This window comes from Cicer arietinum, chromosome 2, assembly GCF_000331145.2.
Source record: "Cicer arietinum cultivar CDC Frontier isolate Library 1 chromosome 2, Cicar.CDCFrontier_v2.0, whole genome shotgun sequence".
NCBI lineage: Eukaryota > Viridiplantae > Streptophyta > Magnoliopsida > Fabales > Fabaceae > Cicer > Cicer arietinum.
Window position 1 is genome coordinate 49,490,008 of NC_021161.2, and position 18,725 is coordinate 49,508,732.

An 18,725-nucleotide genomic window follows, 5' to 3' on the forward strand; every position below is an offset into this window, starting at 1 on the left:
TATATAAGGCTTGTTTGTTGTTGCCTTTTTGAAGATTGACTTTATAATCTTATTTAATCACATAATGGTACATATAGCCTTTTTGCCTATCATGATAAGTTGCTTTCATAATGTCTTGGAAGGCTTTTCAAGATATTGACTATGGGCACATGCTATCATCATTCCTCGTACCTTTCTCTTGCATTCTTGCAACTTTTCTTCAAAGGCCTTTCTTTAAACATTTTTTAATAGTATTTTGCCTTTATTGAATGAATCAAACAATTCATTCTTTAATACTATTCTGCCCTTGTTGAATGAATTCAAATAATTCATTCTTTAATACTTTTATGCCTTTGTTTAATAAATTCAAAACAGCGAGGATGCAGAACTGCAGTTTTCTCCAGCTCGTGAGGCCATCCTCGGCACTTTCATACTTAGCATTTAACTCAGAATTTTTCTTCTTTTTTCTTAATGAATGATAACCTGTTTACTTATATAAATACACTCAAAAGCACAGATTAGTCATTAAGCATAATCATAATCTTTAATTAATTTTGTTATCATTAAAATCAATTGAGAGAGATTTTGTCTCAACAGATAATACAACCCCATTACACTACTAAATGTTTTTTGTGCTATTGGAGTGCTACTATTTTTATCGATTTCCTTTTTAAGGAAAAATAATTTCTCTTCAATTTTGTTGTTTATTTAAAATTTTAATTGAAAAATGAACAGTTTCATTAACATTAACAGTTACAAAAAAAAGTGTTTAAATTTTTGTATTTTGAAAAATATATATTATTAACAAATAATGCTAATGTATATATATATAAGAATAATTTATATAATATTTTCTATGGAGTATATTATATTATATAGATTACTCTTTAAAAAAATGTATCAAATTTATTTTAAATTTAATTAAAAAATGTTAAAAAAAGATATTTTAACAAAATGAATTTGTGTAAAGAAAAAACATAGTATTTCCTCTTTCAAAATAAAAGTGCAGTTTTCCATTTGTTGGACTATTCTATTTCTAGTATCAGTCAGTTGTTATGGGTCAAACTCGGAAACGGATTCCATGACGTTAGCGCAGAAAAGACAAGGTGTTTTTCACCGCTTGTACGCCGATAGATGAATCGGACGCTGGAGAAAGTGCCGCGTGGTTCTATTTATTGAAGAAAGTGCAACGTGGCGGTCTTTATTGAAGAAAGTGCCACGTGGCCGTCTATATTGAAAAAAGTGGCAAGTTATAGACCATTGGATTGGATTGATGAAATGCAGAATGAGTGAGAGAAAGGCACACTGCATTTCACGCCGTCATTCTGTTTCCTTGAGACTCAAGGTTTGTGTGTGTTGAGAGTTGAGAGTTGAGAGTTTGTTTTGGGTCTCTTTCTTTCTTTTTCCTTATTTAACAAATTGTTTGAACACAATGATCTTTCTTTTTCCTTATTTAACAAATTGTTTGAACACAATGATGAAACTGATTATCCCAAAAGTAGAACTAGTTTCTATTTTGATCTTCATTATTGGTAACACCTTCAAAAGCATGTTCAGATTTTCCAACTCGTTTTTTATACCTTTTCCCCATCTCTTCTATTATTCTCCCAAAATTTCCAGAAACCCTAAATTACGTTCAGGAAATAATCGAGAAAGCCCCTCAGCTTCCGGAAGGTATCGAGTGGCATTTCTCATTTCTACTCTATTATTCTATCCCTAGTAATTCTGAGGATGGTGTTTGCTAACTCATTCAGTCACTGTGTATTTTATAACACTCATTTTCAAGAATGTTGGTTCTGTTTAATTAATCTCATAAAATGTAGTTTTATGAGATGTGCACCACACTTAAAAATGTTCGATCAAATAATATATTTTGATTTAGTGCAGCATGATCTTAGCATTTTTTTGATATTGTATTGCAAATGTCGTATGATCATCTCTGGTTTTAGTTCTTTTTTCATTTTTTGATATTGTATTGCAATTGTGAGACATGGAATATGGGATGGATTTTGGAATTCTTAGGCAATTGCAGCTTGTAAGAAACTTCTCCAACTCGTTGAACCACTTGATATGGTCCAAAAAAACGAGGAGCCAGCTTGTGATGGATCCTCCGAACCACTTACTGTTCGCTGTGGGGTCTTAATTTGAGGAAAACTCAATCTCCAACAGCAAACTGCACATCCTTTCTCTTCTTATCCGCATAATATTTCATGTACTCATGAGTCTTTGTGAGGTTATACTTTAATTGACGCAGTGCTTCATCTTGATCTCTGAGCTCTTGTGCCACCGCCTCCACCCTTGTTTCTCCCTCAAGGTAATGCACCAACACTGGTGGTTTCCTGCCATACACCACCTCAAATGGTGTGAAACCAGTGAACACATGAAAAGTGGTGTTGTACCACAGTTCTGCCCATGTAACCCAGTGAGACCAAGACTTAGGTTGGTCAGCCACAAAACAACGCAGATATCCTCCAAACAACGATTAATCACCTCTGTTTGTCCGTTCGTTTGGGGATGATAAGCGGATGACATCTTCAACACTGTCCCCAACAATTTAAACAACTTCTTCCAGAAAATACTCACAAACAACGGGTCGCGGTCGCTAAGAATCAACTCCGGAATGCCATGTAACCGTATCACTTCCTTCACAAAAATAGTTGCAATGGAACGGGCTGTGAATGGATGTTTAAGAGGAATAAAATGACTATACTTAGATGGCCGATCCACCACCACCAAAATAGCTTCATAACCATTACTCTTCGACAGGCTAGTAATGAAATCCATCGAGATTTCGCTCCAAACCAACACTGGAATGGGAAGTGGCTGCAGCAAGCCGCTTGGAGTGGTTGCATCATATTTCTGACGTTGACAAGTATCACAAGCACTGATAAATTCCTGCACCCTCTTCATCATACCATGCTAATACAACGTTCCCGCCATCCTCCTATATGTACGAAGAAACCCCGAGTTTCCCCCATTAGAAGAAGAATGGAATTCCTTCAATAACTCCTCAATAAGTGGTGAATGAGCAGGAATCACCAACCTGTCCTTGTAAAAAAGGATACCTACTCTCAAAACATATCCTGGTTTAGACCCCGGACAGTTTCGGATAGCCTCAGTAATTCTCTTTAACACTCGATCCTAGAGCACCTCTTGCTGCAACTGTCCCCCTTGCTGCCAAATTGGGTAAGACAACATTGTTTTAACTTCACAGTCCTCATGCTACCTAGATAAGGCGTCCGCAGCCTTGTTCTCCACGCCTACCTTATATACTACCTCAAAATCAAAGCCCAACAATTTTGTTGTGATGGCCGTGATCCGTTGTTGAATCAAATGCCTCAAGCTTTTTTGGTCAGAGTAAACAACAAACTTCCTACCCAACAAATAATGATGCCAATGTTGAATGGCCAACACTAGTGCCATGATTTCCTTGCCATAGGCTTACTTGGACAGCTTGTTGGCAGAAAAAGCTTTACTAAAATATGCAATAGGATGCTTTAATTGTACAGCACAGCACAAACCCCTTTTCCAGCGGCATCACATTCAATTTCAAAAGGAAGTTCAAAATTTGGAAGTGCTAAAACTGGGGCAGAAGTGACAGCTACCTTCAGTTGCTCAAATGCAGTCTCAGCAGCTGCGTTCCACACAAAACCATCTTTCTTGGTTAGCTCTGTGAGAGGTCTTGCAATTTTACCATAGTTGGCAATGAATTTGCGATAATAACTGTCAATCCAAGGAATCCACGTACCCCTTTCACATTTCTTGGAGTAGGCCAATTAATTACACTAGTTACCTTCGAGGGGTCCACTGCCACACCTTGCTCTGAAATTACATGGCCCAAATATTCCACCTGTCGCTGCCCAAAAGCACATTTCTATTTGTTCACCACAAATTGGTGTTGGTGCAGCTCCTTCAAAACCTGCTCCAAGTGTTTGATATGTGTTTGCCAATCAACACTATATCCTAAGATGTCGTCAAAGAAAACCAAGACACTCTTATGTAATAAAGGCTTTGAATATCGCATTCATCATACATTGGAATGTAGCCGGAGCGTTGGTCAATCCAAAAGACATTATCAAGAATTCGTAATGGCCTTCGTGGGTACGAAAGGCAGTTTTGGGAATATCGTCCTCCTTCATGCGAATTTGATGTTACCCAGATTTCAAATCTAACTTAGAAAAATACTCCGAGCCAAACAACTCATCCAGTATCATCTACTACTGGAATTGGGTATTTATCTGGTACAATAACCTTGTTTACATATGTTAACTTTATGTATTGCTTGGATTATTTATGTTTAAAGTTATCAAACAATGTTTAGTCCTAAGTTTGGATTATTATGCTTGTATTATTATGCTTGAATTATTATGTTTAGACTTAAGTTAGCAACCACTTGCGTTAGATTTGAATGGTCGGCTTTGTGTCTTTTTTCCGAACCTAATTTCCAAACCTAATGCAAAAACAAGTTAGACATCCATATTAAAATTGAACTAAAAAAGTCCTGTGTTTGTCTGGATGTTTACAACACTGTTTATTAGCATTTACACTAGAAACAACTTGTCTATGGTTTGATATGCAGTGAGATGAATAATAGGGGAAGGAAATTATTGTCATTTAAAAAATGATGGAGGTGTAGTTGAAAGGTGCAAGGGTGGAAGTAACATAACCAAAGAAACAGTATTGTAGGATTAAAATGGCGCTTTCATTATGTAAATCCCTTTTTGAGAGGGAACTTGATTGTCCAAATTATTTATCTATCTATGTTTTTTTATCCTTCACAATTATCTTCTCTAACATGATTTCCTACACACTTTTCCACATCTTTTATATTGCTTTATTGTAAAGACTTAGAGACGATTTATCTGTTTTTCAGTTTTAAAAAATTTAAAATTGAAAAAATTTGTTTGTCACTCAATTTTCAAAAAGTGTTATTAAAACTTGTTTCTATTTATTGATTTTAAAAGCTATAAAGACATAAATACCTAAAAGATATTTTGATTTTGAATTTCAGTATTTTCCCAAAATGGAAAAGACATAGAAAAGTTAATATTTAATAATAGTAATATAATAAATAAAATCACAATATTTGTTAAAATAAAATGTTGAAAATTTAGTTAAATAATTCATCTCTACATTAGTTTTTACAGTAAGACAATATAAAATTTTATAATATATATATACAGAAAATATATTTAACTTTTGAAACATTATTCACGTCGACCTTTTAAAATTTTTGATAAAAAAAATTGATGTGACTATTACAATGATGTAAATATTTGCGAATTGATTTGGATAATCCATTAAAAATTAAAAATAAAATAAATGTAATGTGGGATGTTCATCCTCACAGGAAAAATGCAATGTTAATCTTAATTCTCATATAGTTTAGGTTATTTGGCTAACATAATTAATGTTGTATCAACACACCAATCAATACTTGAGATTGTATTGTAGCAAACATATTTATGTTGTGATCAACACACCTATCAATACTTGAGATTGTATTTCTGATAATGTTCACAACTATTTTTTAAGGCAACACTATAGAGCTGGAACGTCTCTCTAGTGGTTAATGAAGCATCCCACTTCTAAAACTAGTGGGAAACATCATCCATAACAAAAAGATAAAACTTTACTAAATGGTTGTTAAAGCTGGGAAATCTAAAAGATTAAAATTTTTAATTAAAAATCATAATAAATAAATAGAGAGTCAAAATGTAAAACTTAAATTTTTTTGATGGTGTTAAATATATAACTTAGTTACATTGATTCATTAAAGTCACGTCATTTAACTAGTAATCAACTAATTTGATAATATCAAAATATATCAATTTACAAATGTACTGTATAAGTCTCAAATATTTATATAAAAAAGAATTAATTTGTTACACTCAAAAAACTAAAATTTGTACCAAAAAACACATAAATCAAAGTATTTGTCTTAAATAAATGATATTAAATGGTTTTTAAAAAATAAGCACGAGGAATTATCACAATAAATAAATAAACTATGTGGAGATTGTCTTTTTAAGTCCTAAGCTATGTGACATTTATCATCTAAAAAAACATGAGTAATTATATATGAAAAGGCATATAGTAAACTTAGTACTGTGGAGATTGTCTTTGTAAGGATGAATCAAATTCAAATTCCAATTCTCAATTCCATAATCACTTAGCCACATGTTATCATGCCACTTGGGTCTAGTCTTGGGCATGGAGGCGTTTTGTTTTTTTCTATTTTTTTTAATAAAGTTGCAAGTTCCGAACTATCTTGGCAAAGAAACTTGTTTTCAAAAAAAATATAGATTTCATTATGTGATGGAAATTATGGAATGGACATTTTCAATATTTGTTAGGGATAAACTTTCAATTTCAAGATTTGCTTCTAAACTATTGAAATGTGTACACCGAATTCAACTTTTCAGTGCGATTTCAAGATTTGTTATGTTTATAACATATATGTGAGAAAGACACCTTTGAACTAGTGAATGCATTCATCTACGTGAATGCTTGTTATTTTTTGTCCTTTAACTTTCAATTGTCAAGTTTTGTTGTAATGTTGTAGACCTGTGATTCTGATATGTTAATCTTTATTTTTCTAGTGAATGCATTCATATATGTGAATGATTGTTGTATTATCAAATATTTTGTATTATGAATTTGTATTCTAATATGATTTTTCAAACATCAATACTTCACACACATACAACTTCATTTAATGAAATACAACGGTTTGAAAACTTCACACATATATACTAATCTTCATTTAATGAAATACAAGATGATTTGATAAATGTTGATCTATGTATTTCCAATGTTTGAAACGTCTTGCATAAGTTATTTCCTATGTCTTCGCACCATAACTACAAACGTCTCTCCATTTTTGTGATGTAGGGGACAAAGGACAATAAGACTTTAATTTTATCTGAACAAGAAAATATTAAACATTGGTTTATCTGAACAAGAAAATATTAAATATTAATTTACTATTAAACATTACTATCAATCATAAACTTTACCTGTACTCAATGACTTTCATTGACCAATCGAATTGCTATTACAAAATTAAGAGCATAATTATTTTATGGTGATTTATTCAGCGGAAAGAATATCATATTCAAATTACGGGACAATGACACTAAAACGACATTATATTTTGTCCTTATGCGATAACCACCATTTCCATCAGGCACAACATCTACTATGTCCTCAATATATTGATGAATAAAAGTAGGAAAATGTATCTTAGATGGTTGTTTTGCAGAATGCTGAGATTGTTGCTTTGAAGATCTTTGAGAGGCATCGACATACTCCCAATAAGAAGGATAATATCGGCACACACTAGCTCAAAACGGATAATACTCCTCCACACTAGCTCAAAATAAAAAATAAAATAAAAAATAATATCGGCATACACTAGCTCAAAGTGTTGCAAGTGATGATCATACTCTCCACACTAGTCGAAAATACAATTTTTTCCCCATAATTCACTACCTCATCTTCTCTCTTGTTTTTCATATATTGTTTCCATTTTGCCCCAACATTTTTTCCAATCTGAAAGCGACATAACAAATTAATTGAAGTAGAAAATACGAGACCAATAACATTCATCATGAAAAAATCTCTATCCATCATAATAACTTTAGAAATTAAATTCTTAGAGACGAAAAAATTATCCTTACATTTTCAAACGCCCAGATGAAGTTATCTTGTCGCCCTTGTTTCGAGTAAGTAAATGCAAAAGAAAATGTCAAGCCAATATATCTTACACCGACAATTTCAAGCAATGGTAGTCAATATCTATTTGTTTTGTATGTATTGTCACCTATCAAAATAAAATGAAACATATTCAACAACTTTATACAATCATGCGTCCAAAATATGACTCTCAGAACATCTGAATCCTCTCGTCTTCTTGTCCAATGCACATAATTTTTATTTTGTATTAATTTCTCTTTATTTCTCTATTTCAAAGCATTCAAAATGAATCTTGGTGCAAACTTATACTTTGTCATGTCATTAACAAAATTTCTCTCATCTTCATTTAAACATCTCAAATATGAATGGCCGTCTAAAATATCCGCTAAATTATGATTGTGTGTTCCACATCGAACACAAATTTTCCATCATTAATCGATACTCACGGGTATACATTTGAATTTTGAATAGACAGATTTCCTTGTGAGAACAAATTACTATTGATTTTGATTTATATCTTTCATTTCTTGATTTGAAAAAAATACCTGATTTGAAACTTCACCTTCAACTTACTGATTCCTGATTTGAAACAGTATACTAAATTTAATTAAAACTTAGATTATAAATACAATATTTAAAATAAAAAATTTAATTATTTTCAAATAAAATTATATTATATTTCAAAATTTGCTTATTTCAAAAATTTGAAACTTCCGAAAATAACAATTTTGATATTTATTTTAAATGTGAAAGGTTCAAAAACTTTTTACATTTCGAAAACTTCAAATTACACAAAAGTTTTGAAAATTAACTTACTTATTATTATGTCAGATTGACAATCAATCAAAGTTTCAAAAATTATGAAAAATTGGTTGTTAATTTTTGAAACTATGGGGGTAAAAAAATGATAGGTAAAAAGATTTGAAGTATTTATATATGGTAAAAATAATTAAATTGTATTTTCAAGTGTCATGAAGATGGCATATACAGGTGGAGGTGACATGTAAAAAACTCAAAATTTAAGTACACAACTGTTGACAGAAGAGAGTCGAAAAGTCGTATGGGCAATTTATGGTATGTTTATGATGGCCCAAACTTGTTATTCTAGTTTGGAAAATTGGATTTGGTAAGCCACAATTTGACTTGTACCCCCCAATATCTAAAATACCTAATTTTATCCTTTTTATTTTCATTCATGTCTATGTAAAAAATTGCCCCAAAATCATACCCTCACCAAAAATTCTGATACTTAAATTAATGTTACTGGAAATTATATTTTTTAAATTTTCGATGGTGTAATTTGTGTTCCAAAAATTTCAAGGCATAATTTTCGGTAATGTAAATTGTGTACCGGAAATTTCGCCTATAAAATTTTAGGTAGTTAATACCTCTCCGGAAAATTTAATTTTAAAATTTTCCAGTAGTTAATTTTATTCTACTAAAAATTTCAAACTTTGAAAGTCTTGGTACATAATTTTTTTGTTGACGTATGGATCAATAAAACATCAATTATAATATTTTATTCATTTTATCATTTGACCCTTTTCAGTACATCAAATTAAATTCTAAAGAGTTCCTAAAATCAGTAAATCACAACACTCTAACATCACGATTCAATATTCTAGCATATAAAACTTTTAGGAGCCCTCCCTAATTGGGGCATGTGCTAATGTTCTGGTTACACAAGTTAATTGTCGGTATTGTAATAAATTATATTATAAATATATTAAAGGCTTAATTTGGTTCCCCTATTTTAGCTGAATCGCAAAAGTAGTCCTCCCATTTTATTTCTCACCAGTTTTGGTCTCCCAAACAGAATTTTGGTCCAAAATTTGATGAAGTTTCATTTTTTTTTTCCGTTTATTTAAGTCACACCATGCCTCAAGATCTTGGGTGCAACAATTGTACCTGGAATCAATGATTATAAATGGTGTGGTGTGACTTGAAAAAATGAAACTTCACCAAGTTTTGGACCAAAATTCTGTTTGGAGACCAAAACTGAGGAGAAATAAAATGGAGGGACTACTTTCGAAATTCAGCTAAAATAGAGGGACCAAAACTGCAATTAAGCCTATATTAAACTATACATATTACGCTATACGATACTTAGGGGTGAGAATAAGTCAGGTAGGACCAGACTTTGAAAGGTCTGAGCGTAGTCTATGAATAATTTTTTAAGTCTAAGCTTGGCCTACGGTCTATCATAGGCTTTTTTTTCGGCTTGACCTGACCTTCTTAAAAGTCTGGTTTGACCTGAAAGCCTATTTAAAAGCCTTATTCAAAATAAAACATTTAAATGATATATTTTACATTCTTTTTAAATTGGCTAAACTATGCCTTTATATAAAAGGGAAACTAATAAAATTAAAATCATATAATAAAATAATAACCAACAAGTCTGTACTGCAACAACCTTCTAAGAAAACAAAAAAGAAAAATAAATCAATAATTAGTCCCTATACACATATCAAACTACATGTTATATCTATACCAATTAACATGATGTTCTCCACATACCAATACCAATGTACATAATTATATATATTAAACAAAAAATGATTTTTCTAACAAAAAATTTTAAAAAAAAAATCTGAAACAAACACCCTTTAAACCCTAAAAAATGATTTTTGGTTTCAAATAATAGATATTTTCCTGAAACAAACGCATCCATTATTACCTCTCGAACAAGTATAGAACCACTACTGAGTGATTGCCTAATTGAAAGGCTACCGAAAATAGAACCACTACCGAATATGGAACTACTACTAAGTGATTGCCTAATTGATAGACTTTAAAATAGATAATAATATTATTAATAAATAATAATAAAAAATAATATTAATAAATAATAATATATATATATATATATATATATATATATATATATATGCGGGCCTATTAGGCATAATAGGCTTTTTTATAAGTCTGAGTTTAACCTATTTAAATAAATAAGTTTTAAAGATAGCTTGAGTATAACCTTTTTATTAAATAGGTCAGTCCAGTCCATAAATAGGCTAGACCATAGGTCCATGATGACAGTCTATCCTATTTCCATCCCTACTATACTATACTATACTATACTATACTATACTATAAATTATTTACTAAGATGTTTATTCCACACTCAAGTGGCAAGAAAAATCTAAACAAAAAAATTTGAAAAATTGAAAGAAAAAAAGTTCAATACTTGAAATTTTGAAAATGAAATTTTGATGAGTTATTTTCAATCAGAAATTTAAAATATTCGGTAGTTTTCTTAATGGAAAATTTCGGAAAAAAAATTACTGTTTCGAAAATTTGGAAATATTCGAGAGTATGATCAAAATATCCGAATTTGTTTTAATTTTTACTATTCACGTAAGGGTATTTTAATAAGTTGAAGAAGAAAAATAATAAATGAAGGGTACAAATCAAACCGTGGGTAGAAACTCCAATTTTTTCTAGTTTGTTGTTCTCCAATGAGTTTGTATCGTCATTATTTTTTTTTGTTATTTGACAATTTCATGAGGGATGTTGTCTAATTCCTATTTTTAGTTATTTTTATCGAATTCTAATATTTGGTAGTGTATTATATATTATCGAATTTTAATTTCAGATAATATATTGAAGATATATGGACAAAACTAAAATTAAAGAGACATACGAGCATTTTTCTAATTTCATTGTGGGTTTGGCATTGTAGTGTGGTGTAGAAGAACCAATGAACTAGTAGATGGCCCAAACGCTTCAAACATCACACCCAAAGCATTGGACAGGTGGGAACAACGACTAAGAGATGTTTTTGAAGATCGACCCTATGATTTGTATTATGTTGTCTCTCACACACCGTGTCAAACTACTCTCTCTTGATATTCAGGTACTTTCTAAAATTTATTTTTTTTGGCTTAATTGCACTTTTGGTCCCCTATTATAAATGAAAATTGAAAGTAGTCCCTCCATTTTGTTTGTCCTCAGTTTTAATCTCCAAACATAATTTGAGTACAAATCATGATGAGTTGTCTTTTTTTAATGACGTGTCAATAAAAGGGTGACGTGACAGATGCTTATGTGGAATAAACTAATTATTATATTATTTGTGATTAAAAAATATAATTTATATTTTTAAAAACCATTGTTATAATTGTGACAATATTTTTAAAAATACAATTTAATTATTAAAATTAAGTTAAAAGAAAAAACACCTAAAATCATGAACCCTAAACAAATCAAAATCAAAAGCATTCACTCATGAACCCTAAAATCATTCGGAACCCTAAAATCATGAACCCTAAACAGAAATCGTGAAATCGCGTTTGTCCTTTGTTCACTTGTTTTCATCAGTGACTCGTTTTCATCAGTGTTCGTCGTTTGTTCATCTTTCGTTACCTTATAAAATCCACAACCATGAAACCTTCGACCTGGATTTTCAGCCGTTCAAGAAGTACACGAAGGAGATTCAAGTCCACACAAACATTCTCTTCTTCTAATTCTCAAAAGAGAATTGTTGCTTGTAACTGAATATGAATGACAAGACATTCTTTTCCCCAAAAAACACAATGAACAAACGAAGAAGAAATGAAACAGAGAAAAAAGAAGAAACAACGGAATACAAAGGACGAACACGAAGACGATGAAGAAGAAGAACCCAGATGAAAAGGGAAGATGACCAACAATGAAGAAGAAGACAAAATCGGAATCGGATGATGATGATGAAGAAAAGGGAAATGGTCGATTTTGATGAAAAAGGTTCACGATTTGGGGCTTTTGTTGAATTGAGGCTGTTTTTTGATTTAGGGTTCAAGCTAGTTCATATGCTTCTGATTTTCATTTGCGTTCACGCTGCTTCAGATGTTTTTCATTTTGATCTGTTTAGGTTTTTTCTTTTAACTTAATTTTAACAATTAAATTGTATTTTTTAAAATATTGTCACAATTATAATAATGGTTTTTAAAATTATATATTATATTTTTTAATCAGAAATAATATAATAATGAGTTTATTCCACATAAGTGTCTACCACATTACCCTTTTATTGACACGTCATTAAAAAAATGACAACTCATCATGATTTGGACTCAAATTCTGTTTGGGAGACTAAAACTGGGGACAAACAAAATTGGGGGACTACTTTCGATTTTCACCTATAATAGGGGGACCAAAAGTGCAATTAAACCTATTTTTTTTAGGTAAAATGATGAACACTACTAAAAATTCACACACAATTCTAAAGTTCTGGATGACTATTCGTGATGATGTCTATTGAGTTAAGTTAAGGCTAAGGACAATTTTTCCCAAAATTACAAACTGAACATTAGTGTTTCATAAAAAAATAAAACACAGCCTCACCTTTGAAAAAAAAAATTTAAAAGTAATTTTGGGAATAATACAATTAAGGTGAATGATTCTAAAGTCTATTTGGGAGAAATAACAAATTCATAATTGTATCTGGTTGTGGCGAACATAATGTTAAATAGAATTTCTTAAACATGTTAAATAATCAGAGTTTGGTTGTGAGAGTTGAGAAATGGTGATTCGTGATTACACTACTTTCCACTTTCCTCTTTTAAAGAAAGAAAATTATGAAAAATAGTGCATTCACATGAAAGCATTGTTTGGCTCTCAAGGTGTATGGGAGATTGTTGAAAAATGAAATGGTGAACCACAAGATGAAGAAGGATTGTCTCAAGTTGCGAAGGAGACTTTGACAAAAACAAGGAAGAAGGATCAACAAGCTCTTACTCTCATTCATCAATGTTTGGGTGATTCTATGTATGAGAAGGTTGTCGATGCTACAAATTCAATGGAAGCTTGGAAGATTTTGGAAAAATCACTTCAAGGCATTGACAAAGTGAATCAGATAAGACTTCAATCTCTAAGGGGAGATTTCGAAGCTTTGAAGATGAAGGATTTCAAATCAATTTCAGATTATTGCTCAAGGGTGAAGACAATTGTTAATCAAATGAAGAGATATGGAGACAAGATAGAAGATGTTCATGTAGCGGAGAAAATTATTCGTTCCTTGACTCTTAAGTTTGATTATGTGGTGTGTGTTATTGAGGAATCGGAAGATCTTGACTCAATGTCCATTGAGGAATTACAAGGTTCATTGCAAGCTCAAAAAAAAAATGAAGAAAAGGCAAGAGGATCTATTAGAGCAAGTTTTCAAGATCAAAGTTTCGTTGAAGGATGACAGAGGATTCAATATTCAAAACGGACATGGACGTGAACAAGGAAGAGGACGAGGACATGGTCGTGGCCAAGGAGGAAGAGAAAGAGGTTTCAACCGTGAATCAAACTACGAAGAAAGAAGTCACTCATCACCAAAAATTCGTGGAAGAGGAAAAGGTTATGGCTATCATCAAAGTGAAATGAGGTGTGACAAATCTAAAGTTGAATGTTATAATTGTCATGAATTTGACCATTTTTCTTGGGAATGTCGTAATGCTCCTAATCAAGAGGAAGAATAGGTTAATTTTATTGACGAAGATGAAGAGTCAACTTTGTTGCTAAACTCATGGAAGAAGAGAGAGATACTAATAGTTCAAGATATTTGGACAATGGTGCAAGTACCGTGAACTTTGTGGATGCAAAGAGAAATTTGCGGAGCTTAATGAAAAGATGAATGGAAATGTTTCCTTTGGAGACTCATCAAAAGTGAAAATTGAAGGAAAAAAGTACGATTCTAATCTTTTCTAAAGATGGGAACCGTAAGTTGATTAGTGATGTATACTATATGCCTAAATTAAAGAGTAATGTTTTGAGTTTTGATCAACTTCTTGAAAAAGGATATGAAATTCTCAGGAAAAATAAACATATTTGGCTTAGAGATCAAAATAACAATTTAATTGCTAAAGTTCTTATGTTGAAAAATAGAATGTTTATCTTGAACCTAAGAACTATTGAAGCATAATGTTTGAAGATGAATGTCCAAGATGAAGCATGGCGTTAACATATGAGGTATGGCCACTTGAACTTTGGTGCACTTAAAATTATGGAGAAAAGAGTATGGTGAAAAGGATGCCCTTAATCAATCATCCAAATCAATTGTGTGAAGGTTGTCTTCTTGGCAAGCAAACTAGAAAAAGTTTCCCTAAAGAAGCCACATCAAGAGCAACTAAGCCATTGCAACTTGTGCATACTGACTTGTGTGGACCAATCAATCCATCTTCATTTGATAAGAGTAAATATTTCATTCTATTTATTGATGATTTTAGTAGAAAAACTTGGATTTATTTCTTAAAACAAAAATCAGAAGCTTTTGTTACTTTCAAGAACTTCAAAGCTCTTGCAGAGAATGAGAGCGGTCATGAAATCAAAACTTTGAGATATGATCGAGGAGGTAAATTCACTTCAAAGGAGTTTAATGAATTATGTGCAACTCATGGAATTCTCCGTCCATTGACAGTTCCAAGATCTCCACAAAAGAATGGAGTAGCCAAGAGAAAGAACATAACTATTTTGAACATGGCAAGACGAATGCTAAAATCCAAAACGATGCCAAAGGAGTTTTGGGCTGAAGCAGTTTCTTGTGCGATCTATATGGAAAATAGCTCTCCAACTTCAAATGTCAAAGACCAAACCCCTCTAGAAGCATGGAATGGAAAGACGCCTAGTGTTAATCACTTGCATGTCTTTGGGAGCATAACATATGCACATGTGCCACAACAAGAAAGATCCAAATTTGATGATCAAAGCATCAAACATGTCTTTGTTGGCTATGCTCCACATTCTAAAGGTTACAAGTTGTACAACCCATGAAACAATAAGATAACGGTGAGTTGTGATGTTGAATTTGATGAAGATGCTACATGGAATTTGGAGGATCAAGAAGAAACAAACTATAATTTCCTTCTATGTTTTGAAGAAGATCAAGAGGCCACAACACCAATTCAAGATACAACTCCACATTCTTCACCTCCGCCTTCACCTACTTCTCTAGATGAAAGTTCAAGTGAGAGACCAAGTAAGATGAAAGATATAGAAGACAATTATGAAAGGTCAACTGAAGTTACTTTTGACCTTGAAGAGTTGTATTGTCTCTTGGCGGATAGTGAGCCATTATATTATGGAGAAGTAGTGAAAGATAAAAGGTGGAGACAAGCCATGGGTGAGGAAATCAAATCAATTGTGAACAACAACACTTGAGAATTAACAACTCTTCCAAAAGACCATGAAATAATTGGAGTCAAATGAGTGTACAAGGCTAAAAAAAATGCTAATGGAGATATTAATACAAAGCAAGGCTTGTTGTCAAAGGCTACAAACAAAAACATGGAGTTGACTCTGAAAAAGTTTTCGCACTAGTTGCTCACATAGACATTATTCGTTTGCTAATCTTTGTAGCAGCTCAAAATAAGTGGAAACTTTATCAACTTGATGTAAAATCAACATTTTTAAATGGCTATCTTGAAGAAGAGGTCTATGTTGAGCAACCAATGGGGAACGTGATTAAAGGACATGAAGATAAAATTTTGAGATTGAGGATAGCGTTGTATGGATTAAAGCAAGCACCAAAAGCATGGAATAGTCGCATCGACAAATACTTCCAAGACAATGGGTTTGTTCGTTGTCTCAATGAATATGCTCTTTATGTCAAAGTTTGTGATAATCTATATATTGTGATTGCTTGTTTCTATGTGGATGATCTTATATTTACTGAGAACAATCCAAGTTTGTTTGAAAAGTTCAAAAAGGCCATGGCGTTTGAGTTCGAGATGACTGATATTGGGCTCATGTCATACTACTTAGGTCTAGAAGTAAAACAATTGAAGAATGTATATTTATTTCTCAAGAAAGCTATGCAAAGGAAGTTTTGAAGAAATTTAAAATATTTGATTGCAATCCGGTGAACACACCAATGGAGAGCAGATTGAAGTTGTCAAAGTTTGAAGATGGCCAAAAGGAGGACGCTTCTTTTTTGAAAAGCCTCGTTGGAAGCCTAAGATACTTAACATGTACAAAACCTGATATTCTATATGCGGTTGGAGTAGTGAGTCGTTTCATGAAAGCTTCTACTACTACACACATGAAAGTCACTAAGAGGATACACTGCTACCTTAAAGGTGCGCTTGATTATGGACTATTTTACTCATCTTCTAATGATTTTAAATTTTTTGGATTTTGTGATAGCGACTTTACGAGACATATTGATGATAGAAAGAGTACTAGTGACTTTATATTTTTCATGGGAGATTGTACTTTTTAGTGGAGCTCAAAGAATCAATCTGTTGTCGCACTTTCAACATGTGAGTCAAAGTATGTAGCAACAACATCTTGCATTTGTCATGTCATTTGGCTAAAGAGATTATTGGAGGAACTTCATATGCCGCAAAAGGAAGCTACTGATATTCATATAGACAATAAGCATGCACAAACACTTGCAAAGAATCCAGTGTTTCGTGATCGCATCAAGCATATAGACACAAGGATTAGAGAATACATTGCTAAGAAAGAAGTTGAGCTTAAATATGTAAAGACTCAATATCAAGTTGCATATATTTTCACAAAGTCGTTAAAATTTAAAGACTTTCAAAGACTAAGCTCAAGATTTAGAATGAAGAAAATTTCAAATTTAAGAGAAGTAATGTTATTACTAATTTAAAATTAGATAATTCTAAAATTATGTAGAATTTCCATATAAGAATCTAAAAGTGATTTAATTAGAAAAAATTGTGAGACTATTTCCCTGCACCGTTTTCACACGAAGAACCGTATATCCTCATGGACTAAGAACTTCTTGAAACAAGGTTGGAGAAGATTGCAGTGATATACATCGTGTCAGATCAACCAATTGATTCAGTGTTTATCATTACAACCTTATATTATTATATCTAGAAAAACAAATAGCATGTATGCTACTGAACTTATTAGTAGTATATATCTAAAAATAGTTTTTTGTTAGTAAAGATTTTTCCGCATATTTTATATTGTTTTATTGTAAAAACTTAGGGTCCGTATGATTTCCTTCTTAAAAAATGTTTTTAAATATTTAAAGAATTAAATTGAAAAAATTTGTTTGATCACTAAATTTTTAGAAACTATTTTTAAAAATTGTTTTTATTTATTGATTTTAAAAACGGAAAAAACAAAAATACCTGAAAATTATTTTTGGTTTTGAATTTCACTATTTTTCTAAAATTAAAAAGACACAAAAAAAAATAGTATTCAATTATGGTAATATAATAGATAAAGGCAAAATATTGAATAAAAAAATGTTGAAAAAGTTTGTTTAAGTAGTTCAGCTATGCATTAATATATATATATAATTTTTGTAACGTTGTTTCCGTTGATTTTTTAGAATTTTCGTTAAAAAGAATCAATATGACCAGATATAAATTTAGTGAGTTGATCTAGATAATTCACTTAAATTTTTAGTAAAATAAAATTTCATTTATTATTTTATTAAAAATTAAAAAAAAAATATCAATGCAACGTGCGATGTTCATGTTTACTGAAAAATGCAACGTTAATCTTCATTCTCGTATAGTTTAAGTTATTTTGCTAACATAATTAATTTTTCATTTATCCCAATATCATTGTAGCAAACACATTTATATTGTGGTGAATACACCTATCAATACTTGAGATTGTATTTTTGATAATGAAACATTTGTCTAATGGTCAATGAAACATCTCACTTCCAAAAAATTAATGATATTGAATTGTTTTAAAAAAATAAGCACGAGGAATTATCACTTAATAAAGCATGTGGAGGTTGTCTTTAAGTCCTAAGCTATGAGACATTTATCATATAAAAAAAATATAAGGAGTAATTATGTATAAAAAAAAGCATGAGGAGTAATTATTTATGAAAACCATTTCACAAACATATATATATATATATATTATATATTTAGTTAGATACATAAGAACAGGTGTCAAAGTTTATACATATGGAAGACTCAAAAAAATTGCGCGAGCGGACCTTTGTAATTGAACACAATGTATTCGTTATTAATATATTTATCTATTTGTCAATGTAAAATAATACTTTGCCGTTTATTTTTAATGCGTATAGTGTGATTTCTATATATTTTAACTTTAACTGTTCATATATAAAGGTTTTAAGG

At 31.3% G+C, this 18,725-nt stretch overlaps 1 protein-coding gene across 1 annotated transcript; it reads left to right on the forward strand.

The window, feature by feature from the left end:
• Positions 1-13,423: 13,423 nt before the first annotated feature.
• On the forward strand, positions 13,424-13,846 carry LOC140919471 (uncharacterized). Its single transcript, XM_073365491.1, has one exon. The coding sequence runs from the start codon at positions 13,424-13,426 to the stop codon at positions 13,844-13,846; it is 423 nt and encodes a 140-aa protein (XP_073221592.1).
• Positions 13,847-18,725: the final 4,879 nt, after the last annotated feature.

What these genes read in the sequence shown, in the direction of transcription:
- LOC140919471 (XM_073365491.1), top strand. Translation starts at nt 13,424, where the DNA reads ATGTATGAGAAGGTTGTCGATGCTACAAATTCAATGGAAGCTTGGAAG.